Raw genomic sequence first — 18,196 nt, forward strand, 5'->3', positions numbered from 1 at the left:
TCAGCTAGTGAACTCTGCTAGTGAGTGTCAGCAGGATTATAGCACCAAATTAGGCAACTGAGGAATAAAAGGGAGGTGTCAGCACACTTGGGAGAACCTCAAGAGTTTACAGAAGCGCAAGCTATCTTTGGCCGGACATGTGTTTGTGTGTCAGTGAAGAAACCAACACAGAAAAGCCCAATGAACACTCGGTGTCTGTTGTTGTTGGGGGGTGGTGTGTTGTGGAAGAGAGCACTATTGGCGGGCTGGAACCCTGAGCAGGACCACTCCCCACTTCCACATTACTCTGTGCCTATCTCTCTGAGTTCCCACAAGCATACAGAGATGCAGACACACAAACAAGCACGCTGGTCCTGTGCCAGTTGCGGCACTGTGGAAGGCGTAGGTATATGCACAGTGATTCTGGTCTTCGTTGTGCACAGGTTGTGACCGCAACCAACTCAAATGTTTTCTTGCAAAAGCCCTATTGAAATTCATGGGAGCTTGGAAAAGAGCCCAGATTCCCTCATCCTTTCATTGTGGCTTGTGGAGGGAACTTGCTGGTGGATTGTGTGTGATTAATATTTTAAATTTCCCTGACAACTGAACACATGGCCATTGAAACCCTGTCATGTGATTAGGGAAGAGCTACTACATTCTGAGTTATGGGATATTCATGAGAGTTCAAAATGTTGTTCGGGTCTGAAATAACAACAACAACAACAACAACAACAACAACAACAACTATTATTATTATTATTATTATTATTATTATTATTATTATTATTATTATTATTATTATTATTATTATTATTATTATTATTATTATTACCCCGCCCATCTGGCTAGGTCCCCCAAGCCACTCTGGGCGGCTTCCAACAAATATTAAAATACTCTCATTAAGTATAAAACCCTACCCAGCGTGGGGGAAACCTGTCTTACTTAGCCTAATGATTTACCCAGCAGCACATAATAAAGGATGCCTGAACAAATTACCCCAAATCCTGTTTTTTAAAAAATAATAATTATTTTTTATTTTGACGAAGTAATAATAATAAATAAGGAATAAAAATGTGCACCCCACCCACAAGACCATTCCGTTGTAACTATCCAACCTCCCGAAATTTCAACACCTCTTGCGATGGTTTGACCCCTTTCCATTTTAACAGTACAAATTCTACAAACACCTTCCATATCTCCTCAAAATCATTTCTCTTGCATATTCCCCATCTTATCTTAATAGCACATTAATTTATCATTAATAGCTATACCCCACACCTCTTCATACCATTCTTCCATTTTATATTCACCTTGCCCCTTCCACTTCCTAGCTATAATGACTTGTGCAGCTGTCAATAAATTTGTGAGCAAGTCCTTCATAGCCTGCGAACCTTCCACCCCATCGTAAATTGAAAATAATGTTACCTTTGGAGTTTCGGTCAGCTTTAACCCAGTGATTTCTGTTATCTCCTTAAGCACCCTTTGCCAGAAAAAGTGTACATATCTACAGCCCCACCACATGTGAACATAAGTCCCGTTTTCCTGGCATCCCCTTTACTTACTGTTGTCCCTTTGACCAGTTCATTTTTATTGTTTTAACTTTTATTCCTTATTTTTCATTTCATAAGCAAACATGTACAAACAATAAACAATGTATGGTTCAAAGGAAAGTGGGCCAGACTCATGTGCTGTCTTTTTGTAACCTCGTAAGTCTTTCCAGAGAGTGCTGTGAGTGGGTGGTGGGCCCATATAGTTACAGCAACCATAGAATTGTCTACTCTAGTCCAACCTCCTGCAATGCAGGAATCACAACTAAAGAATCCCTGACAGATGGCCATCCAACCTCTGTTTAAAAAACTCCAAGGAAGGAGAGTCCTTCACTTTCCAAGGTCCACTATAGTTCCTGAATCCTTAACTGTGTAGATCTTGAAACGGTGCCACTTCCAGACGGTGGGATTCAATCAGATACCAGCAAATTCAGGCGGCACAATTAAAGTTGATTGGGAAGAGCTCTCTCCTGGGAATTAGTGCTGACCCAACTGTCCTCTCTATGGGTAACAGTGCTATTGCTGAAAAGGAGTTAGAGCTGGGGTAGACAGAAAGATCAAGCTCTGTTGATAGATCTCTGGCTGATTTGCAGTGGATCAGCAAAGGTTTCTCATGTGATCAGAGGGTACCCTGTTCCTTATTTCTGTGTCCCCACCCACCAGCCACTATTTTGCACACTGCTCTGATCGGTGCACCTTGGTGTTTTGGTGTAAAAAAAAGATGCAGTTAAATATTTCAAGCCTGAAGCCTGCCCATCCCTGGGTTAGAGAATTTTGATCCACACCATAATTGAATCAACTAACAGTTACAGGTGGGTAGCCATGTTGGTCTGCCATAGTCGAAACAAAATAGAAAATTCTTTCCAGTAGCACCTTATGACCAACTGAGTTTGTTCTTGGTATGAGCTTTCGTGTGCATGCAATATCTGAAGAAGTGTGCATGCACACGAAAGCTCATACCAAGAACAAACTCAGTTGGTCTCTAAGGTGCTACTGGAAAGAATTTTCTATTTTGAATCAACTAAGAGGCTCCTGCTGCTCTTAGGTCTCCTAATCCTAGGGTCTCTGGCTTTCTCTGCTCCTCTATGATAAAACTTTCCTACCCTTTCCTATTCCATGCCCACCATGTTCTAATTTTTGTTTAAAGCTTTCTGCTTCTTGCTTGCATGTTGGTGTTAAGGCAAGAGGTCCCAGTACAAACAATGGCTTTCCTCATCTTCCAGCCCAGAGGTGGCTGCTGAATCTATGTGTTCTTCAGGGAGGAATGAGAGCTTCCCCCTGACCCAATGCAAGTACATCATCCTCTTTTCCAGATTGGGAGCATACTGGTGGCAGGGGAGAACTAAAGCCCCCCCCCCCATATCCTGATCCAGACTGGGCTCTACATGCTGTCTATTTCTGCAAGAAAAGCTGTGCACTCAGAGACCAAGCATGTGATTCGCTTTGGCCACTGTAGGGGTTAGCTGACAGACCCTTGTACATTTCCCTTTTCAGAATGATGATGGTGGGCAGCGCTCTTTGGTGAACAAGTGGACGACTTTCCTTAAAGCTCGGCTTGTCTGCTCGGTGATTGGAGAGGACGGCGTGGAGACTTTCTTTGATGAGCTCCGTGAGCTGCTGTTTTGGAGAGGGATTTTGTTGTGGTTGGGCAAAAATGAATTATGTTGGCAGGGGGAGGTTAAGGTCATACGGATTTCAGGTTCCACCCTTGGTGCAGAAACCTGAGGCTTAGTGAGTGTCTCTGTGTGTGCAGGTGACTGTAAGAGGGTTGCGGCACAGGAGACAGAATTGCACCCTAAGCTCTGGAGAAATTACGGTAGCTGGAATGACTTAAACCCAGGTGTAAGCCGAGAGTGGCCATTGAAATATCTTGGCCCTGCCAACTTCAAGGCGTTCTTGAGGCCATTCCAAAAGACATCTGCCGAGATGCTTGTTATTCTTAGCATTCCAGGTCAAGGTAGAAGATCCCAGCCCTGTGTGTTCCAGTGGTCACTGGGATGAACAAGGCTTTTCTTCATTTGGCCATTTGTAGATCTCCCTAAATTCACTGTGTAGCCAAGGATGGGGATCCTGGGGATTCCCAACTCCCATCAATCCCATCTCCGATGTAAGCGACCTATTTCTCTGGACTTGATCCATTCCTATGACCCTTTGGAAGGAACCCTTGGATTTCCATGTGTGTTCATAGAATCATAGAATTGTACAGTTGGAAGGGATCTGGGAATCATCTAATCCAACCCCTTGCCATGCCATTTGTTCGCTGCCATTTGTTTCAGTATGTCCCTCTAAGCCACAGCACAGATGTAACTGGGAGATGCATGCAAGGTATAGGCACCAACTTCTATTCAAGCTGCCATGCCTGATGCAGGGGGTTGGCCATAGGCTAGATGGGACTGGCAATCTTGCACGCTCAACCTACCCACCTCCCTCAAGAAGCTCTGCCTCTTTGTTTCCCTCTTCCAGGTGATGTTTTCCTGCTGCCGACTCAGGATGAGAAGCACCCTCTGGTCTATGGGGTGTTCTCCTCATTGGGGTGAGTGAACGCCTCGTGGTGGGGACAGCTGGGCTTCAGTGTTGGGGCTTAGCCTGCTCAGCAGGCCTTGGGCCTCACACCCTGTCTCCCTTCTCCTGTCCCCCAGGTCCGTGTTCCGTGGCTCTGCGGTCTGCGTTTACTCCATGGCTGACATTCGCACAGTCTTCAATGGGCCCTTTGCCCACAAGGAGGGACACAACTACCAGTGGGGCCCTTACACGGGGCGGGTGCCCTACCCTCACCCTGGAGCTGTGAGTCACCAAGGCCTCTCCCTCCCCTAATGTCTTAGTCCCCTCAGCGCCTGTATTTCATTGTCTGCCTCCCTTTTCTCCTTCCATTTCCTCTAAGCTCCTTGCAATTTCTTCCTTATATTTACCCCCTCTCCTGCTTTACACTTAATTGTGTGTTTCCTTTGCATTATGGGTACAAAGAAGATTAGCAGGGTAGGGTGGGGAAAGCTGGAACCCTACAGTTCCCCCCACCCTGGCCAAGACTCTGACTCTACTACCTGGCTCTCTTTCTCAGTGCCCAGGAGGAACCTTCACCCCAGGACTTCGCTCCACACGCGAATTTTCGGATGAGCTGGTGACGTTTGTGCGTGCCCACCCTCTGATGTACAATGCTGTTTACCCGCTGCAGCGCCGCCCCCTGCTGGTGAGGACCAATGTGCCTTACAGCTTCACCACCTTGGCCGTGGACCTAGTGGATGCAGTGGACGGGCGCTACGAGGTTCTCTTTCTTGGGACAGGTAAGTAATGGGTGCTAGAGTTTCTGGAGAGTGCTTAGCTAGGGGTGCTTTCTGACACTGTCACTCATCAGCTGCCACCACTGCCCCCATCAGACAAGCTGTGGTGGAAGTCACCTAGAAAACTCACCTCTTGACCTGATCTTGTTAAAGGTGCTAATAGGTGCCACAAGTGCATATTGAATACCACTGAATTCCCAGCTGTGACCTGAGTGACTTTTCTTTTTCTTAATTTCCCCTGGCTGAATGGGAAAACTGTGACTCTCCAGATGTTCTCAGACTACAACTCCCATCATTCCTGACCGTGCTGCTTGGGGCTAAGGGGAGTTGAAGTCCCACAGCATCTAAAAAGCTACACAGGTTCCTCATCCCTAGTGTAGGGTTTTGAAGGTAAACGCCAACACCTTTGAAGTTGACCCTAAATACCGTCCACAAGCAACCAGTTCAGCTCTTTGAAGCACTGGAGTAAAATGTCCTCCATAGCTTCTGAAGGAAGATGTCTGGGTCTTCTTCCTCCAGACCAGGGCACAGTGCAGAAGGTGATTGTGCTGCCGAAAGAACAGGGCATCTTGGAAGAGCTGACCCTGGAGGAGGTGGAAGTGTTCAGGGTGAGTGAACACGTGGCTCCCTGTCGTTGCTGCCCTAACACTGCTGCCTGTCTCTGCCCTTCTCAACTTGTGGCCTCTCCCCTTTTTGCCCTACAGGCTCCAGCACCTGTGAAGACCCTGTGGATATCCTCTAAACGGGTAGGTGGTTGAGGTACCTGTGGCTGAAGAGCAAAGTAGGAGATGAGCACTCTGGGTTGCTGCTCTGACAGGGGTGCAGGTATCTGAAGGACCTTGTGGGATTAGTCCTCCAACTCTGAGAAGGGAGGTTAGGATTCCGCTGCTGTTACGCGGAGGCTGAAGGACCCTTGGCTTCATCTTGTAGGAGGCAAGTGGGTGGCCTGGCAACAAGAGGTGAAATCCAGGTTCCCATTCAGCCGCCGCTCTCTCCTCTCTGCTCTGCAGCAACAGCTGTACGCCTCCTCAGACGTGGGGGTCTCCCAGCTGAGCCTCCATCGGTGCCGCGAATACGGTGAAGCTTGTGCCGATTGCTGCCTGGCCAGGGACCCCTATTGCGCTTGGGATGGGCAGCGCTGCACACGCTACAGCCACACAGCCAAAAGGTAACAGCCTGAGAGTGCCAAGCTGGGAAGGCAAATGCCGTGGGAAGGAGGGAGGGAAGCGTGAATGTATGGAGAGCCTGGAGGTTGGATCAGGCCAGTGGCCCATCGAGTTGAGCGTTCTGTTCTCACAATGGCCAATCAGGTGCCCGTGGGGAGCCCCCAGCAATTCAGAAACATGCATCCTCTGCCAGTGGGGGTAGCACATCAAGGCTAGCAGCCACTCCATGGATTTGTCTAATCCTCATTTAAAGCCATCTGTGTTGGTGGTGACCATCACTACGTCTTGTGGGAGCGAATTTCATTCCAGGGGTAGGGCTTGCTCTTTGCTCTGGCAGAGGCACCCAAAGACACCACTGGCAAGGGAAAGAGAAAGAGTCAGTTCCTCCAAGCCCACTTCTATGAGGGCTATTTACTGCCATCAGGCCTGATGCCTGAGCAAAAGTAATGTGTGGCTGTGGCAGGAGCATCCCTGGCCTGGCAGTTCTCTCCTCCACTCTCAGATTGGTCTGGGTGGTGGGTGCTCCGAGGCGGCTTCCCCTGCTGCCACCAATACTGAGATTTCCTCCCCTCCCCTCCCCGCCTTGCCCTATTTGCCTCTGGTGTGTCCCTCCAGTGTGGACAAAGGGCAGAGAGCAAGGCAGCTTGTTCTAAGAGAAGGGTCTGCGTGTGGAAACTTGACTGAAAACAATTTTGTTCAAATATAAGCAGTCTTGAAGCAATAAACTGAAGGGAGGCAGGATGAGTCAGCTAAATCAGGGTTGGGGCATCTGTGGCCCTCCAGATGCTGTTGGACTCCAACTCCCATCAGCCCCAGACAGCATGGCCAATGGTCAGGGATGATGGGAGTTGTAGTGTAACAGCATCTTGAGTGCCACAGATGCTCCACCCCTGGCTGTTCAAAGAAGAAAAATAATAAGCACCAAGTATCAAGCTGGTGGCGCTGTGGTCTAAACCACTGAGCCTAGGGCTTGCTGATCAGAAGGTCGGTGGTTCAAATCCCTGCAATGGGGTGAGTTCCCATTGTTTGGTCCCAGCTCCTGCCAACCTAGCAGTTCAAAAGCACGTCAAGTGCAAGTAGGTAAATAGGTACCACTCCAGTCGGAAGGCAAATGGTGTTTCTGTGCACTGCTCTGGTTATCCAGAAGCGGCTTAGTCATGTTGGCCACATGATCCAGAAGCTGTACGCCGGCTCCCTTGGCCAGTAAAGCAAGATGAGCGCCACAACCCCAGAGTCGTCCGCAACTGAACCTAACGGTTCGGGGGTACCTTTACCTTTACCTTTATCATCATGATTATGGTTGGTCGGTGTTTACTAACAGTTTCCCTTAGCTGCTCAAAAGAAAGACTCAAAGAAGGCTCCTGGGATGGAAAAGGGAATGAGTTTGACCTCTTCCCTCTCATTTAGGAGGAGCCGCCGTCAGGACATCAAACATGGCGACCCTTTGCGGCAGTGCCGGGGCTTTAATGCCAAAGGTAAGTCTTCGCAGCACCATCCCAGCCTTCTTGTCCAAGAATTTGTCTAATCCATTTTTTTTTAAAGCCATCCAAGCTGATGGAGATCCATAGTCCATAGTCCAACTGCGTGCTGTGTGAAGAAGTGCTTGCCAACAAATGTGCCATTTCCCTTAACACAAATGTTGACAAAATTTGGCAAGTCTCAAGAGGGCTGCCTGGAATGGGAAGTCCGGCTCCTCTGGGGATCAAAAGGCAGAGGCAAGCTCTGTTCCTAATTGCCACAGGAGGAAGGGTTATCTCAGCTGCTCAGACCAGGACATGCCTGCTCAGCACTTGTGAAAGAAAAACAAATTCACTGCTTCTGCAAGGAAGTTTGAGAGAAAACTCTGTGTGGTTTGGCTACTGCAGCGACTCCTGGCTTTATAAAAGCAAGCTCTGTTGCTGAATGAAGAGGCCATAGCACATAGGATGAATACAGGTGTCAGAATCAATCCCTGGCATTTACAGTTTTTTTAAAAAGGGTTGGTTTAGCAAGTGATGGGCAAGACTCTTGGCTGAGACCCTGGAGAGCTGTGGCCAGTCAGAGTACTATACTGAGCTGGGTGGATAAATATTCTGACCTGGTAAAAGGCAGCTTCCTTTTCCTCTAAAAGTAATGTAATTCCAAATTAGAAGGGGAGGATTGCGTATGCTGTGTTAAACATAATGAGGATTTAGAAGATAAATTTGAAGGTATTTCTTCTCTGCATTAAGTGTCAGAGGACAATCTAGATTAGAGATTGGTGGGGGTGGGAAATGAACGGAATTGACCATTTGAGGATTTACTAGTGCAGGGGAGACGGGTGCCAGGATCTTCAAAAGGGGAGCACAATGACCTTCTAGTGGGTTAGAAATGGGGAGTGGGATAATGCTAAGAGCTAGCACTGGGGTTGTGCAGGGAAAGGTGGTATGGGCAAGCAATGTGATCTCCACACATGGGAAGCATTTGTGTAAGTTGGTACGAAGCCCTCCTGATATCTCTCTCTGGCCTTCAGGAGTCTTCCCAGGTCACTTTTGATACTCATTTTTGTGCTTTTGCTTGGTGGGAATGTGTCCTTGGAGCGTGAGAACTCTTGCTAGCTCAGATAAAGTATGGAGAGAGGTTAGGTGGAGGTAGAAATCTCGTCTTTTGGCTGGCTGGAATGTAGCCAGTTGGCCAAAGTAGGCATCTCCACCCACTTTGGCCTCTGTCAATGCCAACCACCACGAAGCCTCCAGAAGGTTGGCCATGGGGGAATGAAAAAGATTCCCCACCCTTGTGAGACATAAACATTACTGCCCTATGTATGATTCTCCTGTAATGGAAGAGTAATTCTTGCAAGATGGGTTGCCCCACAAGAACTGCTGCAAGTTACCAGAAGAAATGCCACCTGTGATGGGTTGTGTATGCTGGTTCTGAAAGAGAGTCCTGCACTCTAATAAAGTTACAAGGTGCTCCAAACCTGTGTTTCTGTTTCATCCTTTTGGTGACAAAGGTGAAAGATGGGAGAACCTTTTAGAGTCTTGTTTTTTAATTGTTTATTTTGAATAATATGCTCAATTTCTTTGTTAACGAACCTGCCTTTGAATCAGCAATGTCAATTGACTCCTCTTGCAGCGATGGCAGAGCTTGCCCTTGAGGCCATGGAAATCTTACAGAAGTGTAAGAAGAGCTCTGCTGCTTCAGAACGAAGGTCCGCCTAAGTTTGGCATCCCAGTAAGATGCTCCTGGCAAGCTGGCAAGCAGAGCATGGTGCCAACACAGCTCCCCTGCTTGCCCTACAGTAGTTGAAATTCAGCCTCTGAAAGTGGGTGTTCCATGTAGACCTCGCGGCTAATAGCCATGAATGGAACTACATCCTCCGTGACTTTGGCATAAATGACTTTAAAGGAGGATTAGACAATGGCCTTCACCTTGTTGTGAGGCAGTGACTTTCATTAGCTAATGATGCGCTGGTTGAAAAAAGTGCTTACTTTTGTCTGTCCAGGGATCTGTTGCCCATGAATTCCATTGGGTGGCCTAATGTGTTGACAGAGGGAGAAAAACCTCTCTATCTACAACATGCGTAATTTTATGAACCTCTGCTGTGGTTCCCTTGGTTGTCCTCCTCCATTGTAAGCCACGAAGGTATCAGACACTTTAGGCTTGTAGTGATGATGCTTTAGCCCCTTGATCGTCTGAGGTTATCTTTTTCTGCACCTCTTCCAGCACTGTGTTCTGCTGAGGTGGGTTCAGCTAGGCCTGTATGCTGCTCTATCCTAGTGACCTCATTGCTACTAAGGTGTAGTCTGTCTGCCTCCTTCCCTCCATACAAATTCTCCTAAGGATTTGAGGGTGGCCTGGTGGGTCCACAGGGCTTTGCTGAAGCAGATTCAGACTGATCAGCAATAGTCTGGGGCTCAACACAAAATCTTCAGTACCTTTGACAAAGGGAATTTCAGCAAGTGTAAGTAGTATTCATATGCACGCACACACCTTTATGTACCACCAACCTCTAAGCAGTTTGCCAAAAAAAAAATCACAACAATTTCTTACAAATATGGCACCTATGGCAGTGCTAATTCTGCAGATCCAAGTGGTCAAGTGGGCATACATGGCGTGATTCCACAAGTAAATAGTTGCGTTGCACAAATCCACACATGCGCCCTTTTTCACATGAACACTGGTACATGTGTAGATATGGCTTGTAGCTATGTTCAATGTGACATGTGAACAACCCTCTATTCTGAAGACCTTAATAATGTGAGTGGCATCATGCCAATGGGGCAGCTAGTCCAGCATCCTGTTTTCATAGTGGCCAACCAGACGCCTAAGGGAAGCCCAAAGGACCTGAGCACAACAGCCCTCTGCCCAGCAAATACTTTCCCCCTTACACACTCCCTTGTTATTATTCCTTGTGTTAATATCTATAGGAGTGTTCAGTCTAGTTCCAAGATGTCTGGGGGGGGTATAATTTTTTTTAACAGGGGTTAAGTGAGATTGCTTAGACCTATGCAGCTCTTGGGCTTCCCTGCTTATGAAGAATACCTGAGGGACATCATCGCAGAAGGAAAGACAGTCTAATTTAGAGGCAGCAGAAGAGAATGGGACTAACACTATCAAGGCTTATCATCAGGAAGGCTTACTAAAAGACTCATCTGGCCAACTGAGTAGAAGCACTTGCCAAGTCATTTCCTTTCTTATTATCAGTGGCAGCTTCTGACCAGGAGTCTTGCAATTTATTTACTTTTTCCAAAGGAGTTTGTCTAAGGCTGGCCCAAGACGTTTTGGTTCCTGAGGCAAAGAACAAGATGGCGTCCCCTGCTCCTCACACACAAACAGATTGGGGCTGAAATTGAAACAAACTTAGCGCTAGCAATGGGACAGTGTCTTCCAGTGTAGAGGTTGCAGGATAAGCTATAGGCCACAAACAGCTCTGGTTGGCAACAGAGGGCAATGGCTGAGGTTTTCAGGAAGAACATAGGAAGGCACTGCTGCAGCACACACACTTGTTGCCTGGGATGATTTGCCTGCCTCCGAGTGAAAACACTGGTGGAAGAATGTGAGATGCAAAGGTTATCTTGACTGATGCCTGTCTTGATGTTAGTGTTTCCAGAGATATAGCTGTCTTAGTCTGTTTCAGCAAAAACAACAAACGTTTTGTGGCACCTTAAAGAGAAATACTTTATTATGGCACAAGCTTTCATGGACTCAAGTCTCCTTCCTTAGATGCAGTGGTAAATTTTGGTGTACTTTGGAGTGTGGAAACTGTCGCAAAGGGCAAGGCCTTCTCATGGAACAGGAATGGAGGAATTGTGGTCCTCCAAATGTTGTTGGACTCCAATCCCCATCAGTCCCAGACAGCAGAGCCAATAATGAGAGCCAGGAACGATGGGAGTTGTAGTGAAGCAACATCCAGAGGACCATAGGTTCCCTATCCCTCTTGTAGTGTGGGATTTTGCACCTTTAGGCCAGCTTCTGAGAGGATCTGGCTGTGATGTCAGTCATGGTCAGGATGTGTTAGTTGCTAACTCAGTGGCTGACAGTTTCATCAACGGGAGAAATGGTATGCAAAGCTTAAATTTATTTTAAAGTTGTTTTGTACTTTCCCTGGAGAATGTTTATCACCAGCCTGCCTCTTTAGCACAGTCTCCTGGGCCAGGTCTTATGCAAATTGTGGCAAAGCAATCTACTTTTTAAGCCAGATCAGGACGGTCAAGAAGTAATCATACAGTTTTGCTGAAGTGGCGTTTCAAGCTTTGCTCGCTTTCCTGCCTTAGTTGGCGCTTGAGTGGGGCTTTGAGATTGTGAACATCCAGTTACTGCTTTGTCAACTGTACTACAGGATCATCTCAGCCTTGGTAGGTTTGAGGATCACAGGATTCTCAGATATCAAAGCAGGGTGTGTGTGCTAGTACTTCTTGCTATTCTCAGCTTATCTGAAGGTTAAATTCTTCTATTAAATTCTTGGATATCAGGAATTTATAAGTGTTGCTTGCTTGCTTCTTCTGGCTGCAAGAGTGTGCTTGTTTTTGTCATACGCCTATTCAGATGCAATGTTTTATCTTGGGTATACTAAAAAGATGCTACATCAGTTCCACAATGAAGGCATTCCCTTATCTCAAATTGGCAGTGAACACTTCCTAAGAGCTAACTCTGTAAGTCCCTGTTCCTGGACTTTTCTACATTAATTTGGCAATTTTGGCAGCCTTCCTGCATTGTGAGGTGTGGTATCATTGGTAATGGTTGTCATCCCTCCATTGTCCTCCACTTCAGAAACTAGAAAAGTTGGAGAGCGGAATGAAAGGCTTTTTTGAGGGTCCAGAAGAGACAGGATACAAACTGGAGTCTGTTAACTAAAAGGAAGGTGGGCTGAAATGTGGTAGGCAAATTTTGTCTCCATTGCATTTCTGATCTCTTAATAGGAAAGCAGCAAATTTCTGTTTATTTAATTTTTGTGATTTTTTGCAACTGAGGGTATGTCCCCACTTCAAAGCAACGTTGTGACAAAGGACTCTTCCTAAATTTTTGTAATACTGCTTGAGCCTTACTTACACTTTGGTCCAGAATCAAGCACTAGCTCTTTCCCTAGTGACTGACTTGGCTGCTCAGCTCTGTCACATTTAATGCAGATTCAGCAAAGTGTGATCTCCGATGTAATTTACTGCTTGCCAGGTGGTTGGCAGCTTTACTTATCCTCCATTAGAAGACTTACTACGATGTATCTAAATCAGGCATAGGCAAACTTGGCCCTCCAGATGTTTTGGGACCACAACTCGCATTATCCCTGACCACTGGTCCTGTTAGCTAGGTATGATGGGAGATGTAGTCCCAAAACATCTGGAGGGTTGAGTTTGCCTATATACCTGATCTAAATCAAAGGCACCATTGGCTTGTCTTTTTCATGGGTTCTTGAAAAACTCATTCCCATCTGTTGGAAGCACTGGAGAATGAGGGCTGCCTGTAGGTATGAAAATATGTTGTCTTTTGAAATGTCTAGCAGAAAAAGTGTTGGCTTTTGTTGCCTTCCTGGTACTTCTATTCCTAGCCATTGAACAAGCTGGCCTGGTTGGGCCTCTCATCAACTGAGCTCATCGCTTTGCTTTTGTAGACTTACAAGGACTTGGCCCTGTCTGCACATCTCCCTCACAGGTGCACAAGTGCTCCGTTTTGTGCTAAGCTGTACTTCCCTTTTCCAGAGCAATGCTTGTCATTTTACTGCCTTTCCAGGAGCACTGTCTATATTCTAGTCAACGTAGGTGGAGCCTAAAACTGGCTGTGCTGCAGGTAGCTGTACTTAGTCATGGTGCCCAGTTTCAAGGCTGTGGGGAATTCCTATTGCTATCTCTTACTACATGGAACAGATATGAAGCTTTGGGCAACACAGATGTGGTGTAGGCATGGGAGATTGGATGATGGCTGCTGAACTCTTGAGTTAACTATTTCTGCAGCAACAATTCTGGAAAAGCAAACCTCTATGCTAACCAAATAAGACAAATTTGCAAAACATACAGAATTACAGTGGGGTTATAACACTCAACAAATCCTGGACTTATTTGCAAACTTTTTTTTTAAACAGTAGAGCAACAATTACATGAGCAAATTCAATATGGACTAGAAGGCGGAAGTGTATTCCTAGAGTGTGAACCACGATCTCCCCATGCCTCCATCAAGTGGCTTATGCAAGCTGACAATTCTGACAAGCGCAAGGTGGTAAGTCCTTCGTCCTGAATAACCTTTAGCTGTGTGTGTGTGTGTGTGTGTGGACTGTAGAGATGTTAAACTTTTTTTGGGGGGGGAGTAGTCACACTGACATTTGTCTTAAAAATAAAGCAGCCTGATATCATCTCTGACATAAGAGGAATGTTGGGAGCAGCTTTTATTTATCTCACAAAAACTGCAGCTACACTAACTGCTGCAGGAATTTACGGACAGAGTGCAATTTCTAAAGAGAAAATCTAAATCACTTCAGTTACCTCACTCTCTTCTTCCCTTTGCAGCTGCCCCGTGATCGTGTGTTGCTGCGCACGCCTCAGGGTGTGCTTTTAGGCCCAATGACACCGGCTGATGGTGGGCTCTACCAGTGCATAGGCACAGAGAACAGATTCCGCCACACACTGCGCCGTCTTCGTTTGCACATACTTCCACATGCCTTGCTAGAGGGGGCCATCACCCAGGAGGCCCCTGCTCTTGGCATTTGCGAGAGCTATTGGCGACAGCTCAACAAAGGCCAGGATACACGGCGTAGTCGGAGTGGCCGCCAGTCCCACACTGGACCTAGTCTGTGGGACTCGGAACAGCAAAGCAGCTGGTACAGAGCCACCCAGCACTCTCTGAACTGGACCAGAAGTAGTCCCCAGCACTCCCAAAGAAGAAGCAGCATCAACAGCAGCAGCAGCAGCCGCCGCAGCCGCCAGCACCACCACCGCTCTAAGCCCTGGACAGGCCACCATTCCCCTCCTCGGAGCTGAGCTTCATGGGAGGGGAAAGAGTGGGGAGAGGATTTGAACCCATGTTCTCTGGCGTGAAAGAATGACATTCCAAGGGACTCTTTGTAAGAGATGGGTGGATACAGAGACAGGGGAAACCTCTCTCCTCCTCAAACTGAGGGGACAGCACTGATGCTAATAGTGTGTGTTGTGTTGTGTGTCCAGGCTAATTCCAAGGTTTTGCAGGACCAAGGCTCACTGGCTTTTCCCACAGCTGTAGATATATGACCAGTGCAGATTCCAGGGGCTTTGGTTTTAGAGTCTATTTTTTACAATGCTCATTCACTCCCTCCCACCCACCTACCACCACCACCCCTGCTAACATGACAAACTGTTTTTCCTACTATGATAGGAAAATGGTGGGGCTTCTGTCAGCATTAACCTCATGGTATATTATCCCTCTGTTACAGGAGCAGACTGCAGAGAATAAAAATGCCAGTTTATTTTCTAAACAAAATGCAGAGGGCCATGGTGAATTTCTGAAAGTAACAACATTCCTGCACAGTAATCCTAAAATTATATTTAAAATGTAGTTGTAATGCCCCATCCAGTTAGATCAAAGACCTACCAAGAATGGGAGGTGTCAACATCAGAGAAGGATAAAAAACATGTTATTAAGCTGACTTTTACCTTGGCTACAACACAGGTATAAAAACGACCCTTACCCTTGAATGGAAGTTATCAACAAACAGATCTATCCTAGGTTTTGTCTGGTCTCTGGCCAAATAAGCAAATACAGCTAATTTGCATGAGTGGGCAGACCAATTGCTCTGTATATTTCAATATCCAACTTAGGAAAATACTTTTATTAAGTAAACCAAAATGTTATAAAGGTTTCAAATTCTTTAGAATGCTTCTTCAGGTAAACAAAAGCAGGGAGGGGAGAATTGGTTAGTGCTGAATCCATGGAGACTACATTTAGTCAGAATCTTAAGATGGAATGTGGGAGGATGTAGCAGACATTCAAATGAAACACTGCTAGGTACTTTGCAGGCTTCATCCATCATGTGTGCCTTTTCTCCCAGCAACCATAGATGTAACCTGAAACCTGCACTATAGCATTTTATTTAATGTGCTTTATATACCGCTTAATCATCAAAACCTCATTGAATCATGGAACTAGATCATATGGTTCTTTGCCTTGGTAATGGTTCCCGCAAACACTGCTGGTCACCAGCAGAATGGGTGCATTTATGCCTTTTCCCATCCTTGGTGGATTGACTGGGCTCTCATTTCCTCTTAATAGTCTGAGGGAACAAGTCATCAGGCTCAAGTCTCATTTTAATGTCTGCCACCTCCTTTTACATGCCACCATAAGACTGACAAATGCTGGCGTCTACAGCCTCCCCCCCCCCCAGCAGTCCCCTGCTTTGCTTGCCATCTAGCCTGATGAGAGTGTTCTGGATAACAATTTTGTGGGAGTTTGGTTGGGGTAAGTTGTTGCTCTAATGTGAAGTTTGGAATTTTTCTTATAAGACAAGGCTACTTTTGCTCTTTTTTTGAGTCCTGTATAAACTGCTTGTTGAACTGAAATGCAGTAGCAGGCTTTGGACTGCAGGTTATTCAGATGATTGGAGTTCTCCGGCTTTTCTGTTTTGTCTACAGCAGGAAAGACACCCTTTTACATGTTCTGTGTGAGCAGACTCCTTCTCCCCATGGTAGGGGAACTGCCTTATGCCTCATTGTAGGAGGGTTCTGCCTACACCCCTGCACCCCCACCTTCAAGTGCTGGACCAAGGGGGAAAACCTAGCAATGGTGCTACAAAGACTTGTATCCAGCTCAAGAACCAAAGGTTTCCCTGATGGATCAAGCCCCATCTAGTTCAACATTTTGTTTTGCAGAAGCTGCTGGAAACAATAGCCATTTTACCATCTCTTCCCCCCCCCCAAAAAAAATCTGGTGTTCCAGAATACTGTTTTGGCACATGTAATTTCCATTAAGCTTCTATTGTTGATGGGTAGCAATAGCTCTGTCCTCCACACATTTATGTAATCCTTTTTTAAAGCCATCAAAGCTTGGTGCTATTATTATAACAACTAAAAGCACATTGTGTAGGTTAGTTACACATAGCACAAAATAGTATACACCTCTGTGGAGTCCAATTTTGAAGCTTTGCCCTGACTCCTTGGAATTTCACCATTTTGAACAAGTTGGTGTTATTTGCAGAACTTGGCTACTTACTATTCCCTGCCTACAGTTCGATTAAAAATATTACATAGCATCAATTCTAAGAGGGGCACTTAAAATACTACTGGCTGCTCTTCTCCATTGTGAAAACTACTCAATCACGCCTACCCTTTGCTTCTCCCTCCTTTATAGCCAGTTACTGGTCCATGGGAAAATTCTTCCTCTCATCTCTGACTGCAAAGCTTTCTTAGGAAGCTATGGGGAGGGACAGTCAAAAGCATTCTGGGAATTCCAAGCATCTAATGTTGACTGGTCTTAGCTCAGTGTTTGAGACACTGAATTCCAAAGATGTTAAGGAGGCAAGACTTCCTCCAAGTTGATTCATCACCAGGAAGGCCAGTCCTATGCAAACTTAAGTATCTTAGTCTTAAATAATGCTTTCTACCAGTTTACCTGGGGAAATGGCTTTCTAATTTCTTGGATGTTTAAAAACCCTGTTATTCCACAGAGCCTTCAACTCCTCTCCAAAAAGGAAAAAATTATTTTTCCTGTTTTACACAAAATATCACCAATTTAATATTGGAGGAAAAATGCCTTGGTTAAAGTGTCATGGAGCCCAGGCCAGCTGATGTTTATTTTTTATTTGACAATTGAGTTCTGAATTGAGTTCTTTAACATAACAGAGAGTGCACCTGAAAAGCTAAGTCTCAAAGATAATCTACAGTGAAGACTGACACAGAAAAATCCATTAACCTGACTCTTTCTGTCTTTGTTCAGTGCTCTTCTGTCATCTACTGGTCCTTCTACTTTTCTGGGCTTTTTGGGGGGTGGCAGGGCTTCTGAAGTATTAAAAAAAGTTTTAAATATTCATTTTCAGAGCCGTAACAACTTGCCCCTCAAATTCTTTCTTTGTGTCTTATTGGCAATGTATGTATGTTTGGCCTAAAGGGCTTTCTCTTTTCTTGGTGATGTGCAATTCACTACTGGAGGGAGAGCAAGGCTTGCTACAACTAGGGTAGGGGAAACTTTCTGTCAGGAACCATGTGCCAATGATGGGCCAGGCTGCTGCCAAAAGTGGGCAACCTTTTCCTCTATTTTCCTGTCACCCACTTCTCCCTAGAGAGTGGACTGCTAGGGAAAGGGACAGATTATTCTTGCCAGAGGACTGAACTGATCAATTGTAGAATTTCCCACCCTCCTCCTCCTCCTCTTCTGGTAGGTTCCCCACCATCACCAGCAGTATGGGATTAGACTGACAACTACATGTGGCCCTTGGGCTGCAGGTTCCCAATTCCAGCTCTACAGTGACTATTAGGCACCTGAAAGAATCATATCACACTATATTTTTTACTGAAAACTAGGGTGCCAGAACTCAGAATTTCAAAGGGAGAAAGCAGCTAATCAGGGCTTCTCAGTGCTCCACACCTATCCTCCTACATAGCAGGAAGTTACAAGACAGGAGCAGTCACTAGATCTGTGCATGCCTACATTTTACATGACAACTGCTAAAAGCACCCCTGACGGATGAGGTGGCATTCACCCCCCAAATCCAAGTAAGTTCATTAACCTCCAAAGTTTAATAATAATAAAAAATCATAATACAATAAAATAACACACCCTCCCTACCCTCAACAGCCCACCCTCCCCTGCTGGA

The 18,196-nt window shown here is 46.0% G+C and overlaps 1 protein-coding gene across 2 annotated transcripts in view; it reads left to right on the forward strand.

Moving 5' to 3' along the window:
• Positions 1-15,889, forward strand: part of LOC117061252 (semaphorin-3F-like) — a 30,566-nt gene extending 14,677 nt beyond the window's left edge. The window contains exons 8-17 of one of the 2 annotated variants that reach the window (XM_033173967.1): positions 3,021-3,135; positions 3,990-4,059; positions 4,166-4,310; positions 4,585-4,807; positions 5,324-5,412; positions 5,509-5,550; positions 5,815-5,972; positions 7,378-7,445; positions 13,505-13,638; positions 13,926-15,889. In XM_033173967.1, coding sequence (XP_033029858.1) covers positions 3,021-3,135; positions 3,990-4,059; positions 4,166-4,310; positions 4,585-4,807; positions 5,324-5,412; positions 5,509-5,550; positions 5,815-5,972; positions 7,378-7,445; positions 13,505-13,638; positions 13,926-14,396 — 1,515 coding nt within the window. In that variant the 3' untranslated portion in view covers positions 14,397-15,889. The remainder of the gene's footprint in view (positions 1-3,020; positions 3,136-3,989; positions 4,060-4,165; positions 4,311-4,584; positions 4,808-5,323; positions 5,413-5,508; positions 5,551-5,814; positions 5,973-7,377; positions 7,446-13,504; positions 13,639-13,925) is intronic. The other variant, XM_033173968.1, reaches the window with a different exon arrangement.
• The last annotated feature ends 2,307 nt before the right edge of the window (positions 15,890-18,196 follow it).

Source organism: Lacerta agilis, chromosome 16 (assembly GCF_009819535.1).
Source record: "Lacerta agilis isolate rLacAgi1 chromosome 16, rLacAgi1.pri, whole genome shotgun sequence".
NCBI classification, from domain to species: Eukaryota; Metazoa; Chordata; class Lepidosauria; order Squamata; family Lacertidae; genus Lacerta; species Lacerta agilis.